The 19,649-nt window shown below is 38.9% G+C and overlaps 3 protein-coding genes across 20 annotated transcripts in view; 2 read left to right on the top strand and 1 right to left on the bottom strand.

The window, feature by feature from the left end:
• RXFP1 (relaxin/insulin like family peptide receptor 1) overlaps positions 1–8,440 on the top strand; it is a 129,868-nt gene extending 121,428 nt beyond the window's left edge. For 12 of the 16 annotated variants that reach the window (XM_021101289.1, XM_005666665.3, XM_005666664.3 and 9 more), the window contains 3 exons: positions 2,359–2,769; positions 3,632–3,850; positions 5,667–6,467. In XM_021101289.1, coding sequence (XP_020956948.1) covers positions 2,359–2,769; positions 3,632–3,850; positions 5,667–5,968 — 932 coding nt within the window. In that variant the 3' untranslated portion in view covers positions 5,969–6,467. Of the gene's footprint in view, positions 1–2,358; positions 2,770–3,631; positions 3,851–5,666 lie in introns of all 16 variants that reach the window. The other 4 variants (XM_013978691.2, XM_021101295.1, XM_013978692.2 and 1 more) reach the window with 4 other exon arrangements.
• Positions 9,864–13,657, bottom strand: C8H4orf46 (chromosome 8 C4orf46 homolog). Its single transcript, XM_005666666.3, has 2 exons — positions 13,256–13,657; positions 9,864–12,023 (listed from the first exon to the last, which is right to left on the bottom strand). Exons 1-2 carry the CDS (start codon positions 13,436–13,438, stop codon positions 11,868–11,870), a joined length of 339 nt encoding a protein of 112 aa, XP_005666723.1. The 5' UTR covers positions 13,439–13,657; the 3' UTR covers positions 9,864–11,867.
• The window catches only part of ETFDH (electron transfer flavoprotein dehydrogenase), a 47,391-nt gene continuing 41,348 nt past the window's right edge, over positions 13,607–19,649 (top strand). Inside the window, exon 1 of one of the 3 annotated variants that reach the window (XM_003129003.4) lies at positions 13,607–14,081. In XM_003129003.4, coding sequence (XP_003129051.1) covers positions 14,048–14,081 — 34 coding nt within the window. In that variant the 5' untranslated portion in view covers positions 13,607–14,047. The remainder of the gene's footprint in view (positions 14,082–19,649) is intronic. The other 2 variants (XM_005666668.3, XM_005666669.3) reach the window with 2 other exon arrangements.

The raw sequence follows: 19,649 nt of genomic DNA on the forward strand, positions 1-19,649 counted from the left end.
AAATGTTTGTCCATACTCCCTCAAGCAAGCATCGATGTACATGATGTTCTATGTATTGCTTTTAGTTTTTTTGTTATTGTTTTCTTTTTTTGTCTTTCTAGGGACACACCTGTACCTCATGGAAATTCCTGGGCTAGGGGTGGAATTGGAGCTGCAGCTGCTGGCCTAATCCATGTAACAGCAACACCAAATCCAAGCTGCATCTTCAACCTATGTGGCAGCTTGCAGCAACACCAGATCCTTAACCCACAGAGTGAAGCCAGGGATACTAGGCCCACTGAGCCATAATGGGAACTCCATGATATTCTACTTTTTAATGTGTGCTGTGCCATGCCTTACTCCCACCTTCATTCAAAGTCTAATGTCTGTTTTTCCATTGCCAGCTACCTAAGAAGCAACTCAGAAATTGTTTACTATGTATTCTTTGCTACAAATTTTTAAGTATGTTCAGTTTCCCTGGTAAAGGCTAGAATACAACTTCAGGGTTTAAAGATCAGGGCCAGCTTTATGACTTATATTGTGATGTGATTTTTAGAATCTTTGTGTAGAATGCTTATGCAGTCAAAAGAAAAAAAAAAAGAAAATCTCACTGACTTTCTGATAGGTCATATTTGCTCAAGAAGCAGTTACACAAAGAAGTGTATCACATTAACAGCTGATTTGGAGATTCTCATACTAAGTGATATAAGAAAGAAAAAGACAAATACTATATGATATCACTTATATGTGGAATCTAACATATAGCACAGATGATCCTATCTACAGAACAGAAATGGATCAGGGATATGGAGCGCAGACTTGTGGTTGTCAGGGGGCAGGGAGGTGGGAGTGGAATGGACAGGGAGTTTGGGGTCGGTGGATGAAAATTTTTACATTTGGAACATATGAGCAATGGGATCCTATTTTATAGCCCAGGGAACTATGTGTGATTGGATCACCTTGCTGTACAACAGAAATTGAAGAAATATTGTAAATCAGCTATATTTTAATATAAAAAAATGGTGATCTGGGACTTAAGAATACCTGAAGTGAAGGCTTGGTCCTACCATCATGATGCTACCTGTGTGAATGTGAGCAGTTCACTCACACTTTCTGGATCTCAGTGCCTTCATCTCTAAAATGAGAAAATTAATTTCAGACTAGCTAACGGCAAAGGATGATACCTAAAATCTAGAGAAACAAATGATATGGAAATGCTCTGAAATCTCTAAGGACTGTACAGTAATAAGGCTACCTTGGATATATTAAACCTTCATTATGTTCCAGGTACTAAAATCAAAACAAAACAAAACCAGCTGATTTGGGGGAGGGAAGAGTTTAAAAAGAGACAGAGGGAGTTCCTGCTGTGATACAGTGAGTTAAGAATTCCACTGCAATGAATAGGGTCATTGTGGGGACATGGGTTCAGTCACTGGCCCAGTACACTGGGTTAAGGATCCGGTGTTGCTACAGCTGTGATACAGGTTGCAGCGGAGGCTTAGGTTCAGTCTCTGGCCTGGGAACTTCCATATGCCATAGATGTAGCCATAAAAGAAAAAACAATTAAGGAAATAAAGAGACATACAGAGAAAGATGTTAAAATGGGAAGAGAAAATCAGAACAGTTGTGCATAGGCCATCTCTGGGTAAATCTTTTAAGCCCTCCCTACCCCCCATACTTTACTGACTGCAAAGCACTTTATAATTATGCATATTTTCTAAATTATAGACCTCAAAATTCATAGTCATTACTCTGTCATAGCAACTTCTGGATGACTTTCTCTGGGAGTTGGAATTATGCCCTTAGCTTGTTAAGTTCGGAGAATTTCATTGGAAGAAATGAAACAAATTATAACATCCTCTTCTTGTCCCTAATTGAATGCTTGACATAATTGCATTTTCCTCATTTATTCAGCACTTCTAGGTGATGGGACTAGAAGGGAAAATAAAACAGACAAGATCTTTGTTCTTACAGACTTGGGTTAGATGAAAACAGAGAAATTATTACATAATTGGCTGCAGGAGGTGCTCTAAGAGTAGTTATCAAAGAGAGAGGATGAAGTGGTCCTTACCCATAAATGAATTCTTAGAATAAAAATTACCTACCCCCACCCCAGGATAGAAGAAACTTGGCTATTGGGGACTAATATTAAAAATGTTAGCGCTGAAAAAAGAATTTTTTTAAATATCACTGCTGGAATTCCCTGATGGCTCAGCAGGTTAAGGATCTGGCTCAGGTCATTGCTGTGGCACAGGTTCAGTTCCAGGTCCAGGAACTTGCGCATGCCATGGGTGTGGCCAAAAAAATACCACTGCTTATTGATGACTCCATCTTACCTATTTATTTCTCTAAATTTGTGAAATGTACTGATCCCTGTAGGTGCTGATTGCCTAATGGGAATCTATTTATTTGTGATCGGAGCCTTTGACCTGAAGTTTCGGGGCGAATACAATAAACATGCACAGCTGTGGATGGAGAGCATTCATTGTCAGCTTCTGGGATGCTTGGCCATCCTGTCCACAGAAGTATCAGTCTTACTTCTGACATTTCTGACATTGGAAAAATATATCTGCATTGTATATCCTTTTAGATGTTTAAGACCTGGCAAATGCAGAACCATTACAGTTTTGATTCTCATTTGGATTATTGGTTTCATAGTGGCTTTCATTCCACTGTGCAACAAGGAATTGTTCAAAAACTACTATGGCACCAATGGAGTATGTTTTCCTCTTCACTCAGAAGACACAGAAAGTATTGGAGCCCAGATTTATTCAGTGGCAATTTTTCTTGGTAAGAAATTCTGTATTATAAGCCTTTTCATCAAATGTAGAAATAAAACACAATTGGAATTATTGTGATTTATTAGAATCACAATAAATGAGAATTTATTGGAATTTATGGAATTGGAATAATCTCACTATGGCTTTTAATGTTTACAACTTTTTACTTCATACTAATTCCAATATAATGCACTTTATTAAAATGCAAGACACTGAAGAGTTGCATTTCATGCATTCACTTTAATAATACTAAACAGGAGTTCCCACTGTTGTACAACAGGATTGGCGGGGTACTGGCACACTGGGATGCAGATTGGATCCCCAGCCAGGCACAGTGGGTTAAGGATTGGTGTTGCCACAGCTGTAGCATAGGTCACAACGGCGGCTCAGATATGATCCCTGCAAAAAAATAAATAATAATAAGCAAAACATATTTTAATTCTTTGCCTTTAAAATATGAACAAATGCAAGGGAGCCACACAAGTCTTTGTCTGGAGAGTACCAAGCCAACCAAGCACTCAACAGTGTTTTCTCTCATGAAAAATAACCTCAAAGTATAATCTAATCAAACTACTGAAAACAAATACAAAAAAGACTTAATAAGCCCAGAGATTCATTGAATCACTATAATTAATTTTAATATGCTATCCTAAAATTAAACATTTCATCATTCCTTATGACTTTGACAATATTTAAATTTTTTTTTTACATTCATGATTTTTGTACTTCCCTAATTCCTAGGAAGAACAGAAAACATACTGTGGTCTTTGTATTTTCACCTTTTATATTATAATAAGAGCTAAAAGCATATATGTTTGTTAGTTTGAAAGAATATTCATATTCATTAATAATAATCTTTGTGTCCTTACTAGGTATTAATTTGGCAGCATTTATCATCATAGTTTTTTCCTATGGGAGCATGTTTTACAGTGTTCACCAAAGCACCATAACAGCAACTGAAGTTCGGAATCAAGTTAGAAAAGAGATGATCCTTGCCAAGCGTTTTTTCTTTATTGTATTTACTGATGCGTTATGCTGGATACCTATCTTTGTACTAAAATTTCTTTCATTGCTTCAGGTAGAAATACCAGGTACACATTTTTTTTCTTTCTGTAAAGAAATAATAAATCTATTTGCTACAGAGCTCCTTTAAGAAAGAATATTAAGTTCCCTAACACTAACTCATTTCAAGAACTATAAATCAGGCTTATATGTACTTAAAACTTTGTTCATCAATAAGATGTTTACTAGGAAGAAACTGTTCAGTTCTTTTTTTCCTAAGCCATTCCATTTTATTTTTAGATTAATACTTTTAGATTTAGATTGATATCTATACATTAATTTTTGTCTTAAATGAAATAGATTTTTAAATTTTTTTAATGTATTGTAATTGGTTTCAGGTATACAACATAGTGGTAGTTGTATACAATTACTAGTAGTTTTAGGTATACAATATAGTGGTTCAACATTTTTAAAGATTACACAACATACAAAGTTAATATAAAATATGGACTATGTTACCTGTGCTATACATTATATTTCTCTGATTTATTTATAACTTGTAGTTTGTACTTCTTAATCCCTTTCACCTACTTACCCTTCCCCACCTCTCTCCTCACTAACCACTAGTTTGCTTTCTGATCCATGAGTCTGTTTCTGTTCTGTTATATTTATTTGTGTTTGTTTTATTTTTTAGATTTTGCATATAACTGAAAACAGACAATATTTGTCTTTCTCTGTCTGACTTATTTCATTAACCATAATATCTTCTATGTCCATCCATACTGTAACAAATGGCAAGACTTCATTCTTTTATATGGCTGAGTAATATTCCATTGGATTTACATAACACTTTTTCTTTCTTTTTTATTGAATGAATTTTATTATAGAGTTGTAAAAAATGTGTGAAATCCTGTGAACTATATGTATAATACAATTCATAGTCACATTTTTAACATTTATAAACACACAATTTTAATTTTGCTTTTTCCTACGGTTGCTGGTGATAGTGCCTTTCTTTTTATAAGTAAAAAAAAAAAAAAGAGGGAAGATAGCATAAATTAAATTATAATCAAAACCTGAGTATTTGGTAGTTGCAGATATACCACAGTAATTTTAAGATAAGTTTAGCTGGAGTTCCCATCATGGCTCAGCAGATAGCGAACCTGACTAGCATCCACGAGGACATGGGTTCAATCCCTGTGCTTGCTCAGTGGGTTAAGGATCTGGCATTGCCACGAGCTGAGTGTAGGTCACAGACGTGACTTGGATCCCACATTGCTGTGGCTCTGGCGTAGGCCTGCGGCTACAGTTCCAGTTGGAACCCTTGCCTGGGAACTTCCATATGCCGCAGGTGCAACTCTAAAAGACAAAAAAGATCAAAAAAAAAAAAAAAAGTTTAGCCAAGGATATTTTTACTGAAATAAAATATCTAGTCAAAGGCCTAAAATGCATACCTGTTTTTAAAGCCAAACAGCAGGAAACAAATCTACTAAATATGTATATATATTTTGAGAAATACTACATGTACTATCTAGTAATTAAAACACTTGAAAAGGTATGCTCCAAATACTAAACAATATTGTTTTTCCTAAAATGGAATCATATCAGAGTAATATGTCATCACTTGTTAGAAAACATACCTACCTCATAGAATACCTTTGTTGATTTAGTCAAGAAAAGCTACCTAGCGAAAAACGTATTGGTTTTCGTTCGTTTGTTTTGTAGCATCAGCACTTCTCTCAAACATTGGCATCCTGGAGACACATATAGGGTTGGTATTTAATCATGTGACATCAAGGGGAAAAGTTCAGACTCAAAAAATGGCTGGGGATAAACAAGAAAAAAGGGTTTCTATGCCTTGTAAACATCCATAAACACTTAAGGTGTTTCACTTTTCTCTTGCAGGTACCATAACCTCTTGGGTAGTGATTTTTATACTGCCTATCAACAGTGCTTTGAACCCAATTCTCTATACTCTGACCACAAGACCATTCAAAGAAATGATCCATCAGTTTTGGTATAACTACAGACAAAGACGATCCATTGACAGCAAAGGAAGTCAGAAAGCCTATGCACCATCATTCATCTGGGTAGAAATGTGGCCCCTGCAGGAGATGACTGCTGACTTAATGAAGCCGGCTCTTTTCAAAGACCCCTGTGAATTATCACTAATTTCTCAATCAACGAGACTCAATTCCTATTCCTGACTGACTCTAAAACCCATTTCTACACAAAGAATATTGTGAGATGCTTCGTGGTGGATTTATTTGTATACAATAAATGCCGCAAATAATTTATAACAATGGCTAAGATTAATTAGCTGACAAGGACATGAGGTTATTTGGGAAAAATCAAAGTGACTGATGCCCATATAAACAGAAATAAATTATATTGATAATTTATGTATACTAGTACACATTTTGGATAGGAAATTAAGAAAAATCTGCTTAAAAGAGGTTCATTTATTCTTCTACCATGCATTTATTGAGTACCTTCTATGTGCATGGCACTGCAGTAAATTCATAGGAGTAGATAGTATAGAATTTTCTCAGTTTGCAATGTTAAATTGTATTTAACTTTGTAGAATATGCAAAGTCTATCTGCAGCTCATAGTTTAAGGTAGAGCTCAATCTGTCTTGCTTAACAGCAACCATGAGAATGACGGACAATTTTAAATAAAGGTTTGAGGTTTTGGAATAATCAGTATAAGAGCTTCAAAGAAAATGTCTGTTTGTAATGTATAGGTATTTTGTTTTTAGAATTCAGCTTACTTCTCTTCAAGTCTCCATACACTTGCGAGCCAAAACACATATATATTGCTATGAAAAAAAGACATTCTAATATTAACTCAAAACAGCACCTCTCTGTCCCCTTCTGCCCACTTATCTTTTTGTTTGAAATGAACACGGTTATTTGGAATTATAAAAAGAGAATTAAAAAATTGTGAAGGAGTGAGTCAGAAAAGCTAGAATGAAGACAGACACTTAGATCAGTGGAATAGAACTGAGAGTCCAGAAATAAAATCCTCATATTTACAACCAACTGATTTTTTTTTTAAAGATGCCAATACAATCAAATGGGTGAAAGAACAGTCTTTTCAATAAATGATACTGGGAAACTGGATATTCACATGCAAAATAATGAAGTTGGACCCCTACCTTACACCATATACCAAAATTAACTCAAAATGAACCAATAATCTAAGTTTGAGACACAAATATGTTGGAAGAAAATATGTGGAAATTCTTCAAAACCTTGAATTTGGCAATGGATTCTAGATATAACAAGAGCAAGAGAAACAAAAGGAAAAAAATGGATGAATTGGACTTTATCTAAATTAAAAACATTTGTGTATTGAAAAACAGTATCAAAAAAGTGAAAAGACAACCTTCAGAATGGAAGAAAATATTTGCAGGTCATGTATCAGAGAAGGGATAATATCCAGGATATATCAAGAACTCTTAGAACTCAATAAAATGGATAAGCAACCCAATTTTTTTTAAATGGACAAAGGACTTGATAGACATTTCTCCAAAGAAGATATACAAATGGCCAGTAAGCATGCTCAGTGTCACTAATCATTAGAAAAATGCAAATTAAAACCACAATGAGATACACTTTACACCTACTAGGGAAGCTGAAATTTAAAAATAATAATAAAAACACAGAAAATAAAAAGTATGGGCAAAGATGTGGAGATTGATTGCTGGTGGGAATGTAAAATGATGCAGTCATTGTAAAAAACTGTTTGGTGGTTCCTCAAAACCTCACCATAGAATCTCCATACGATACAACAATTTCACTCTCAGGTATAAACCCCAAAGAAGGACTCAGATACTTGTATGCAAAAACTTGTCATAGCATTATTCACAGGGGCCAAAAGATGAAAACAACCCAAGTGCCCATCAATCATTGAACAGATAAACCAAGTGTGCCATTTTACCACACACGATGGAATATTATTCAGCTACAAAAAAAGGAATGAAGTTATGACACAAAAGAACATGATGACTAAGCCAGGCACAAAAGTTCACATAACTGTATGATTTAATTTACATGAAATACCTAGAATAAGCAAACTCGTAGAAACAGAAAGTAGATTAGAGGTTACTGGGGTCGGAGGGTTGGGAAGGTGGTGCTTAAGAAATACTGAGTATCTTCTTGGGTAAAAACAAATTCTCCAATTGATTGTAGTGGTAGATGAACAATTCTACAATTATACCAAAAGCCGCTGAATTGTACACTTCAGATGGGTGCATTTATGGCACGTGAATCATATCTCAATAAAGCAGTTAAGGAAAAAGAAAGTAAGAGCTAGAATGCACTGATTTAGGAACTGAACTTTAGGGGAAAAGATCTGCATGTTTTACCCCATAGCACATGTTTACTCTATGGCAAAAGTCAAAGTCATCAAGGGATGGATTTGCCTTCTGTTCATGTGGTCAGCCAGTTTGTCGGATCCTAACTTTTCAGCTAGTTGTTCCAATGCTCTCTGAGCTATTGACATTTCTTGCTTTCATAATTTGAAAACTTTATACAGGAATGTTTTCAGGTAGTTTTAAATACACCAAAAATGTTTGAAACATGAAAATACTGGAATCAAATATAGCAAATTTGTTGAATATACAATTGTATAAATTTCCTTTGAAAGTAAACTACTTGAAATTTAATTCTGTTACAAATATGGCTTCCCTGGGTCCTTCTGTTGTTACATGGAATGACAGCAATAATTTTTCTATAAGAAGAATATGGTAGACTTTCAACAAAAGCATATATATATATATATACACACACACACACACACACACATATATATATATATGCACACTTAAATATATAATGATTTATTATAAGGAATTGACTCATGTAATTATGAACACTGCCAAGCCCAGAATCTGTAGGGCCAATGTCCCAGTTCAAGTTCATATGCAGAAGCTACTGTAGAACCAGGAAAACCAATGTCCTGGTTTGAAGGTCATCAGGCAGAAAGACCCACCACTTCCAAGGCCTGTAACTGATTGAATGAGGCTCACCCATATTATGGAGAGGAATTGGTTTTACTCAGTCTACCAATATAATTGTTAATCTCATCCAGGAGCACCCAGAATATTTGACCAAAATATGTGGGTATCCTGTAGTCCAGTCAACACATAAACCATCACATATGGAGAGCGTAAATAAAATTACAACCTTGAACATTAATAAGTCTAACCAAGAGCTAGGTAGCTGGGTATGGCATAGACAACCATACTAATTCTAGTGTCAGTGACCCTCATGCAAATTATTTCATCTCCGCCTGTTTTCTATTCTGTAGAGAGGAATAATATCACTTTCTTCAAAAGTTACATGAAATCACATTTACAAAGTTCCCAGCATAGTATCTGAAGCATATTCAGAACTTTTGAAAATCAATACACTATTTTAATGTTAAAAGTCCATTTTATTGACTTCAGCCTCTTGATGCTTTCAAAAGTTTCCATCAGTCAGTTGCTCCCATTGTGGCTCAGCTGGTTAAGAAACTGATGGTCTCTGTGAGCATGCAGGTTCAATCTCTGGCCTCGCTCAGCTCTGGCTGTGATGTAGGCCAGCAGCTGCAGCTCCAGTTTGACCCTTAGCCCAGGAACTTCCATGTGGTGCAGCTGCAGCTGTAAAAAGAAATGTTGAGCTGTCCTCTGAGGTTTGTGTAGAGCTGGTAATGAGTTACTAAGTTTAAAAAATTTGTCTTAAGTATTCAAGAAAATCTTTATGCTTTGAGTTCTTCCCCATGAAGCAGAGCAAAAAGAAATATAAAAAGGGATGACATGTTTTCTAAAGCTCTCTATAAGATGAACTCTGTGATCATACATGGCAATAGAAACTGTTAGCAGAGTTGAGCTGTGGGGCCTGTGGACTCCAGACACTAGCTGCTATGAGTTTTGGTTGAGGAAGTAACTAACAGTCTCCACTGTCTAAAACCAGGGGTTAACCCTAGCTGAGGGCAAGTCTGTAAAATTATAAATCAATTAATATGTTTTTTCTAACTTAAAAAATATACACAGGGTTGGGGGGTAGGAAGGGACACAAACAAAAGCCAAGTACCACAGATCACACTTATGACACAGCTAAAATTGGAATAATTTATTCAATCTGCCTGGTGGGACTACATGAGCACAATCGAACTTTTAAAATAATGAAACCAAAGAAATGGAAAACACATTGCTTTGAACAAGAGTTTATTTTTGTTCATTTTAAAAATTGCAATTTTTACAACATATAAGAAAAATTTTTTTTTCTAGTATCAAAATAAACATTTCTTTGGTATAGGAACACCAAGGGTGTTCTCTTTAAGAGCTATGACCTAATATACTGAACAAAACTATCCTCTGTCCATCTATTTGTACCCTTTCACAGCCATTATGGGGCTTAGAATATAGTTCTATACATACCTCCATACCTACAAAGAATTAAGATTCCATATCAGAGTGTCCTGAAGTTATACAGTGGAGAAGTAGCTCGCTTAATCACTGACACATATAACACAAACCCACCAAAGAAAAGAGAGCGCACAACCTAAGATACAGGACAATTAAAACAGAACAATGTTATTAAGGTCAAACAATGTGAAAACAATTACATCATATAAATTTTATGCATTTGGGAGTTCCATTTTGGCACAGCAAAAATGAATCCGACTTAGTAACCTTGAGGTTGTGGTTTGATCTCTGGCCTCGCTCAGTGGGTTAAGGATCCAGTGTTGCTGTGAGCTGTGCTGTAGCTTGCAGATGCTGCTCCGATCTGGCGTTGGTGTGGCTGTGGAACAGGCTGACAGCTGAACCTCCGATTTGAACCCTAGCCTAGGAACCTCCATATGCCTTGGGTGTGGCCCTAAAAAGCAAAATAAAATAAAATAAAAATAAAAATAAATTTGACGCATTTAAAAAAGTAACTTGTTTAGTTTTAATTAACTATTACATTTAGAATTTAGGATTATGGAGTTCCCGTCGTGGTGCAGTGGTTAACGAATCCGACTAAGAACCATGAGGTTGAAGGTTCGATCCCTGCCCTTGCTCAGTGGGTTAATGATCCGGCGTTGCCGTGAGCTGTGGTGTAGGTCGCAGACGCGGCTCGGATCTGGTGTTGCTGTGGCTGTGGTGTAGGCCGGTGGCTACAGCTCCGATTCGACCCCTAGTTTGGGAACCTCCATATGCCGCGGGAGCGGCCCAAGAAATGGCAAGACAAAAAAAAAAAAAAAGAAAGAATTTAGGATTATTACTTGTAAAGCTCCAAAAGTAATAATACACAGCCATAATTCTGATAAGGCACTTTTAAAAGAGCAACCAAACATATAACAACATTGTATACAAGAAATTTCTGTAAAATCAGTTAACCTTAGAAATAAATAGGGGAAAAAATGTGCATTCTTTCAAGTCAAGTTTCATTTTCTTTTTTGAAAATCCATCAGAGAAGGGCAAAAAAATTTGTATTTTAAAAAGATGTTACTAGTTAAAGTTCAAATCCCTGTTAAAAAAGAGAGCAATAATGTTAATGTTTTTCTCCAAGTTAATGAGGTTCTGACTCAAATATTTCTTCAAGAAAAATTTATAATCTTCATGCTAAAAACAGGGAGAAAACGCTGCTTTTAACTGTATTGTCACTGAACATTTAGTGATTATTGTATAACAATGTTCTAGGTGCTGAAAATACAGAATTAAATAAGACACAATAACTGGTTCTACGGAAATTAGCCAAATAGAGCTGAGTCAAACAGTGATAAACCTTAAAGTCATCTCCTTTGTTCCAAAAAAATGAGGCTCAACTTCAAACTCTGCCATGCTTGGTATCTTCTTGCAAATCAAACAAATGGTCTATCTAGTTTGTGACTGGTAACACTGTGGCATTATATTATCTACTGATTGAATTAACTTTCATAAAAGATTGTGTGAAAGTTTAGCAGACATTAAGTATTTAAAGATAAATACTAGTCAGCATCAAAAATAACATTCTATTTTCACAAAATGAAGAAAACCAAGCAAAATTTCATTTTCATTTCACAGAACTGCTGGATTATCCTATCCATATGGTACATCTGCAAATATCGTGAGAACACATGGACTATTACATGGCAAGTCAGTTGTCAGCCTTCAAGGAATCATAGCCTTCTCTCAAGAGGTCCCGCCATGTTTTAAGGAAACGTGCATTTTCTGTACATTTGAAGGCAAGCTCTTCCACTTGAGCTGATACTGCAGATGTGGCTTCGAGAAGTTTGGTTAAGGAAAATGCTGCCTGAAATTTAAAAAAAAAAAAAAAGTCAAACAATATAAGTTGTTTTTTTTTTAATTTTCACCTCATTTTACAAACCAGTCTGAAAATAACAGAACCTCAAATCTGATGCCTCAAATTTAAAGTTATCTTCTTTAAAAGTTAAAAAAAAAATCTTAGAACTAAAATACTGGCTCTTTCAGGGAACCAAAGAAATTCGTTAATATGAAGTAAGCTTTGAGGAAGTAAGATGTGCTAGAAAGATATCCATTATGCATGAGAAATGACCAGTCGATACTTTTTTATTTACAAATCACTAGTCTGATTTAGCTCAACAGGAGACTTGGATCCCTTGACACAAAGTATCAGAAGGAGCTGAAAGACTCCATAAATAACGCTTAATACATGGGTAACAAGGGCATGGCTCCACTATTTTTACCCATGAACGCTGTAGACTATGAAAATGTATAGTCCAAAGAAGAGATGCTCTCAGCTTACAAATAACATCAACAAAATCAAAACAGGTGCAGTAGACAATCATCCCTTGGTGGAAAACTCCTTGATCAAATGCTTTCTTCGCCCACTACATGAAATAGCACTGTTCCTGGATAACACATCAGCACTCCATCCTACAGGGTCACTTGGAAGGAGCGGTGGGCGGAGGCGGGGGAACGAGAGACAGAGACAGAGAGACAGAGACAGAGAGTGTGTGTGTGCTCATGCGCTCCAGTAGCTGGGCGCCTGGAAATTGGAGATTCAACAGAAACCATCCAGACTAGGCATGCCAAGTGCTCAGAGGGAGAGGTCTTTGAACCGTTAGTGAAAGGAATCTGCACCATGGGGTGGTGACTAACCCGTCCTAATTGGATCTAGCGCACAGGACGGTGGGACAGATAATATCTGTCAGCTGACTCTGGGCAGGTGGCCAACTAGGACAGCAGTCCTTAAGTCCCCGGGTAAGAAATCACAGCCTGACCCTCAGCACCCAAGGACAGCAAAGGCGAAGGTGGGGGCGAATGAGATCTGTGTGGTTTCGGGTTACAGCGCGTGTTGGAAACCAGATGGCCAGGCACAAAGAAAACCGGGCGGGGCGGGGCGGGTGGAGGGACACCCCAATTCCCAACGCCTCAACTGGTACACCACATGGGGGAAGGGGCCTTGGGCGGCGTCGGACCCCCACCCTTCCTCACCAGCCCCCCTAGCTGGGCGCGGACCCCGTCCCTCCGGCCCCTCCCGGCCCCGCAGGCCACACCCACGTCTCCGATCTGCAGCTCCACCTCCTCCAGGGGGTCCACTGTCCGGCCGCTGCTCCTGCTTGGAACCGGCCATCCCAAACTCCCCGGGACGCCTGGGGAAGATGCTGAAGATGAGTTTGAAGAGGGAGAGGAGGGAGGCGGCGGGGGAGGCGAAGAAACCAGCAGCTCCTCAGGGTCCTCCATGGAGCCGGGCTGGGCGGCGGGACCGGACTTTGACAGCCGAACCGACACCAACTGTCTTTCAACCGCTCGCGCCCAAAGTCCAGCGACCCCGCCTCCTCTAGTCTCTCGGCGGTGGACCGCGAAGCCCAGTCATTTTCTCCGGACAGCCAATCAGAAACCAGTTAATTCGCCTTGGGCGGCTCTTCACTCCTGCGCAAACCCCCAGTCGGGCAACCTGGACTGTTGAGCCGAAGACTACAACTCCTAGAGTTCCGCGCACCGCCCCGCCTCCGCTTCTTGGCGCCAAGCGCGTTGCACCCTGGGATTTGTAGTCTTCGCTGGTGTCCTCTGCTTGCCCCGGGTGGAAGGGTTCCCTACCCTCTCCGTCTTGGTCTGTGACCCAGAAGTCCTACGGGCAGTCATATCGCGCGTGGCGCAGGCGCACAGCAAGAAAGAGGCGGCAGTACGGTGAAGCCAGAGTGGCCGGCTGAGTAGGGAGGCTGACTCCGCCTGAGACTTCAGTTGTCCCGGCGGGGATGGCGCCCCCCGCGGCCTAGTGGTCCCGTGCCCGGGCGAGCCCCAGCCGGGCCTCCTCCCTCGCTGTACGCCGGGGTCCCGGCTGCCGAGAGCATGATGGTGCCGCTGGCCAAGCTGGCCAGCCCAGGTGAGGAGGGGTCTGCGGGCGCGGGGAGCAAAGTCGAGGGTCTACGAGGGGCGCGCGGGACCACCGCTGGGGGGTGGAACTAGTTCAGAGCAAAGGGCGCAGGGTCGCCGCTGGGTTCCTCCCCTGGGCTTGTCTCAATTGGAAGAGTTGACAACTAGGACATAGGTCATGAATGCAGTGAACTTGTCAACACGGCTCCTGAGCGGAATCTCTCCAAGTCCTGGTGCAGACTCTTATCCCAAGCTCAGGTAATGTCTGTTGCCTTGTTGCAAATGAGTAAATTAACATTTGCACAGATTTTTTTTCCTTGGTCCTCACCTTACTTGTGTATTTGCAGTCATCCTACCCCATTTTAAGAATTCGAAGTCTAGGAGTTCCCTTCGTGGCTCAGTGGTTAACGAATCCGACTAGGAACCATGAGGTTGTGGGTTCGATCCCTGGTCTTGCTCAGTGGGTTAAGGATCCGGCGTTGCCGTGAGCTGTGGTGTAGGTCACAGACGCGGCTGGGATCTGGCGTTGCTGTGGCTCTGGCGTAGGCCGGCGGCTTCAGCTCTGATTAGACCCCTAACCTGGGAACCTCCATATGCCGGGGTGCAGCCCTAAAATAGACAAAAAAGAAAAAAAAAAAAGAATTCGAAGTCTAATGTGGCACATCATCATTAACATGTGTATGCTGCCTGAGTCATCAGACTATCTGGAGCCAGGAATTTTTCTACGTTGTCTAAAATTAACTCTAGGGGCTTATGGTGTTCTGTTTGCCCCTAGAACCATCCTGATGACTTGGTAAAATACCTCATTACCTCCTCTTTTTTTTTAAAAAAAAAAAAAAAAGTAGGATGCAGTTGGGTGGTTTGGGGGATTTTTTTGGAGGGGGTGGTTTATTTAAAAACAAAAGGTTTAAAGTTCAAAAAGTGTACTACAGGATCTTGAATTCTCTCACAACTGGTTTTTAATTTTTATTTAAATTAATTTTGGAGAGTTCCCATGGTGGCTCAGATGTAATGAATCTGACTAGTATTCATGAAGACACAGGTTTGATCCCTGTCCTAGATCAGTGGGTTAAGGATCAAGTGTTGGCATGAGCTGTGGTGTAGGTCACAGACGCGGCTCAGATCTGGTGTTGCTGTGGCTGTGGTGTAGGCCAGCAGCTACAGCTCTGATTTGACCTCTAGCCTGGAAACTTCCATATGCTGCAGATGTGGCCCTAAAAAAACTAAAAAAAGGAGTTCCCATCGTGGCGCAGTGGTTAATGAACCTGACTAGGAACCATGAGGTTTCAGGTTCGATCCCTGGTCTTGCTCAGTGGGTTAAAGGATCTGGCGTTGCCGTGAGCTGCAGTGTAGGTTGGAGACGCAGCTTGGATCCTGTGCTGCTGTAGCTCTGGCGTAGGCTGGTGGCCACAGCTCTGATTTGACCCCTAGCCTGGGAACCTCCACATGCTGTGGGAGCAAAAAAAAAAAAGCTAAAAAAAATTAAAATTAATTAATTTTTAGTTATGGAATAAATAAGTGTACATATTGGAAATTTAAGGATATTAATATTGTGTAAATTTCATGAAAGTAGAATTTTGTCAAATTTGGCCACCATATATTAAATAATTAGGATTTTGTTTAAAGTTTCTATTACTCATGCATGTATTACTACACCTACTATGTAGATACTGTTGACTGAAAAAAAAAGCACGACCTAAAATTTGAGAATTACGTTTTGTTTGGAAGACATACTGGAGACTTAGGCACAGGAGCTGGCCTCTCAGCTAGCTCTGAGGGACTGTTCTGAAGAGGTAAGGGAGGGACCAGGATACCTGGGGTGGGGGGGAACAAGGTGGGGTACTTGGAACATCAAAAGATTATTGTTAATTAAAGAAAACCAGACATCTCAAGTTAATGAATTTAGCACTTTTCTCTGTAGGGGAAGATGCATGAGTCTGGGCTCATTGGAATCATCCCTTTGATATGCACCTTAACTCCTAGGGCCAGTATCCTGTTTATCTCCATCCTGAATTAACTCAGGGTGAATGGTCAGGGGTGCCTGCAGTGACTGATGGCTTAATGGCAGCATATCCTTTGTTTATAGATATAAGGTGATGTTCTTTGTTCGTGGTACCTCCTTTTAGTCATAAATTCAGCCAATGTTTGGGAGTCATTTCATGACCAATTTTTGTCTGATAGCACTAGGAAGGCTCATTCCCAGATCAGTTGGAGATTCTGTTGATGGGTCACTCCATAGGTTACTCTTTGCGTCAGGGCCTATTGATAATCTAAAATTCTCGGGAGGGCCTGTTTATTATGCTAGTTTATTATCCAGGAGATGTTTTTCCTTGTTGCTACTCCCCATATTAAAAGTTATACTGTTGCAGTTCTTCTATGCAGTTATATATGTGATCAACTATCTTGAGATATTAATTTTTTTGGAGGCCTGGTTACACATTGGGTAATGCAAGAAAAAACAATCTTATAAAATAGACAGGATATAAATAATAAAGCTAGTAACATTGTTTCTTTTTTCTTTTCTTTTTTTAGGGCTGCACCCACACCATGTGGAGGTTCCCTGGCTAGGGGTGGAATCAGAGCTGCAGCCTCTGGCCTATACCACAGCAACGCCAGATCCTTAACCCACTGAAGTGAGGCCAGGGCTTGAACCTGCATCCTCGTGGATACTAGTCAGGTTCATTTCCACTAAGCCATGACGGGAACTCCCCAACTAGTAACATCAAGAAGGTCCTAGTACAACAGAGAAAGGCACAAGGCGTAAATAATTTGAAACCAACAAGAGAGAGCAAATTAAAATAATTAATGTAACTATTTGTAATCTTCTTAAAGTAAGCCATCAAGTCCACAGGGGAGCTAGTTAGAGAAGCCAAATTCTGGAGGGAACAAATAAAGAGAAAAAGATAAATGCCTCATCTTTGTTTACAAAGTTATTCTTTATCAACTTGTTGTAGGTAAGTGTAAGAGGAAAGGTTTTCCAGTGGTATGATCCAAAATTTATCAGAAATTTATATTTGCCAAAAAGTCCTTTTCTAAAATCTTCTTAAAGATCTTCATTTTATAAAAGCATCAGAGTAAAACAGTGATTGTCTATAAATGACAAAAGACTTAATTTGGCATGGTTAAAAAAGATCTGGTTACTAGCATTGAGAACTATGTCTAGATACTCATGTTGCAACAGAAGAAAGGGTGGGGGAAAAACTGTAATTGTAATGTATACATGTAAGGATAACCTGACCCCCTTGCTGTACAGTGGGAAAAAAAAAAAAAAAAAAAAGATCTGGTTACAATGCAATTGATAAGAAACAGATATTTCTGTGACAAAAAACATTTCAAGATAATGACTAGAATTATGATTGATAACACTGTATCAGGACATATCAGGGAATTCCATATAAATTTTGGGTGATCCATATTAATGACATCTAATGTTAAGAAGGTTTTATCGCCACTTATTTGAACTGTATCCCATGTAAGTGAATATAAATAAACCTAATTAGTTTAATATCCCTTTCTGAGATGTCTCAGGATTTCTTTGAAGCTGATGGTCAAAAGAACTTTAGTTAGAATTTGATATTTGGGACGTTTGTCAAAAAATATAAAAAGGTTTCAAACCTCTTGGTCAAATAGGATCATTGGTCACTATGAAACAATACTTGTTCACTTAACCAGAGTGATGAAAGATTTCAAAAGCAAATACAGATCACTTAATGGCAAAGAAACTCACAGTCTGTTACCAAAAGCAGCATTCCAAGAAAACTTTGTCTTAACAGAGGAACCAAGTCCAGTCTTGTACTAGCTCTCTTTTAATAACAAAATCCATTTACCTAACTAAATGTAATCTAATGTCAGCCTGACCATGTACAAAACTACCTTTTCAAGTCTCCCTTTCCACAACTTTCTGTATCCATATTAGTTTGTTCCTTTTTTGATCTAGAAATAATTAGCTCTAGGACAAAATCCCCTTTCTTTTCCCAGCAAGTTTATTTCTATTCTTCATATCTTCTTTTGCTGAAAACATGCATCTTACTTTCCTTGCACATAGAGATATTTCCCTTAATATTTTTGGTAGCTTTGATTATGTATTTGTTTTAACCCTGAAAAACTTTAATCTCTAGTGAAAACCTTGTAGGAACAAGTAATTGTGAGCTGTCTGCCATACCAGCATTTTCTGATTGGAATATTCCCTAGCCTGCAGGAACATACATCTTCTTATTCCCTTCTCCATGTTACAAGCAAGACATGTGTCTAATAAAGTCAAACATCTTTCATTTCCCTCTTGTAAAGAGACAAAGTAAGTAAATTTAGACCTGTTTAGCAGTTAATGCCCAGTATTTTATCTTTTTTGAAATGACCTGGGGGAGTTCTCAATTATAGCTCAGCTGATTAAGAATGTAACTAGTATCCGTGAGGATAAGGGTTTAGTCCCTGGCTTCGCTCAGTGGCTTAAGGATCTGGCACTGCCACAAGCTGTGCTGTAGGTGCAAATGAGGCTCAAATCTCACATTGGTGTGGCTGTGACAAAGGGCCCAGCTGCAGCTCCATTTCAGTCCCTAGGCTAGGAACTTCCATATGCCGCAGTTGTGGTTCTTAAAATAAATAAATAACCTGAATATTCAATCATTTAACTTGGCAAAACTCAATTTACCAAAAACCTGGAGAAACTATTTTTAGATAGATGTACCCAAAACATAATTAATTCCTAAAGAAGTTCACCTGAAAACTCTTTATCTCATTTACCTTTATAATTTATGAAAATCGTACCAATTTTTTCCTTGCTGACAAACTCTGCAATAGAAATAACATGAATATATTGACCTTCAATAAACCTAGATACAGTAGAACCAACAAAGCTAGCTAAACGCTTCAATACCAGATACTTTTGCCAAAATTCAGCCTCTGTGTCAGTGCTGAGTTTTGGATAAAGGAGAGAAGAAAATAGCTTTATTGCTTTGCCAGGCAAAGGGGACCACAGCAGGCTAATGCCTTAAAGACTGTGTCCCTCATTGGAAAGAATTGCAAGGAGTTTTATAGTAAAAAAGGAGAAAAACAGGTTTTCATATAGGAATCAGGATTGGGACAAACATGCATTCCTCTTTCTTTGGGAGAAACTTTAGTCATCAAAGATGAAGTCAGGAGGAGTTCCTATCATGGCTCAGTGGTAACGAATCCAACTAGTATCCATGAGGACATGGGTTCGATCCCTGGCCTCACTCCTTGGGTCAAGGTTCTGGCGTTACTGTGAGCTATGGTGTAGGTAGCAGATGTGGCTCGGATTTCTAGTGGCTGTTGGGGAGGCTGGCAGCCTCAGCTGCAATTCGACCCCTACCCTGGGAACTTCCATATGCCTTGGGTTCGGCACTAAAAAGACAGAAAAAAAAAAAAAAAAACAAAACTGGAGTCAGGCGATCTCAGCATGATCACAATGGTGGTCTTCTGAGTTATTGCCTAGAATAATAGTACTTGTGAAAGGTGCACATTGATTAGGAATTAGAACAAACTAGGAAAGTCCCTCAAAAACAGCATGTGCTAATAATCTTTAACCCACAGGCAATTGTGCTCAGAATGCCTAATCTTT

This window comes from Sus scrofa, chromosome 8 (genome assembly GCF_000003025.6).
Source record: "Sus scrofa isolate TJ Tabasco breed Duroc chromosome 8, Sscrofa11.1, whole genome shotgun sequence".
Classification (NCBI taxonomy): domain Eukaryota; kingdom Metazoa; phylum Chordata; class Mammalia; order Artiodactyla; family Suidae; genus Sus; species Sus scrofa.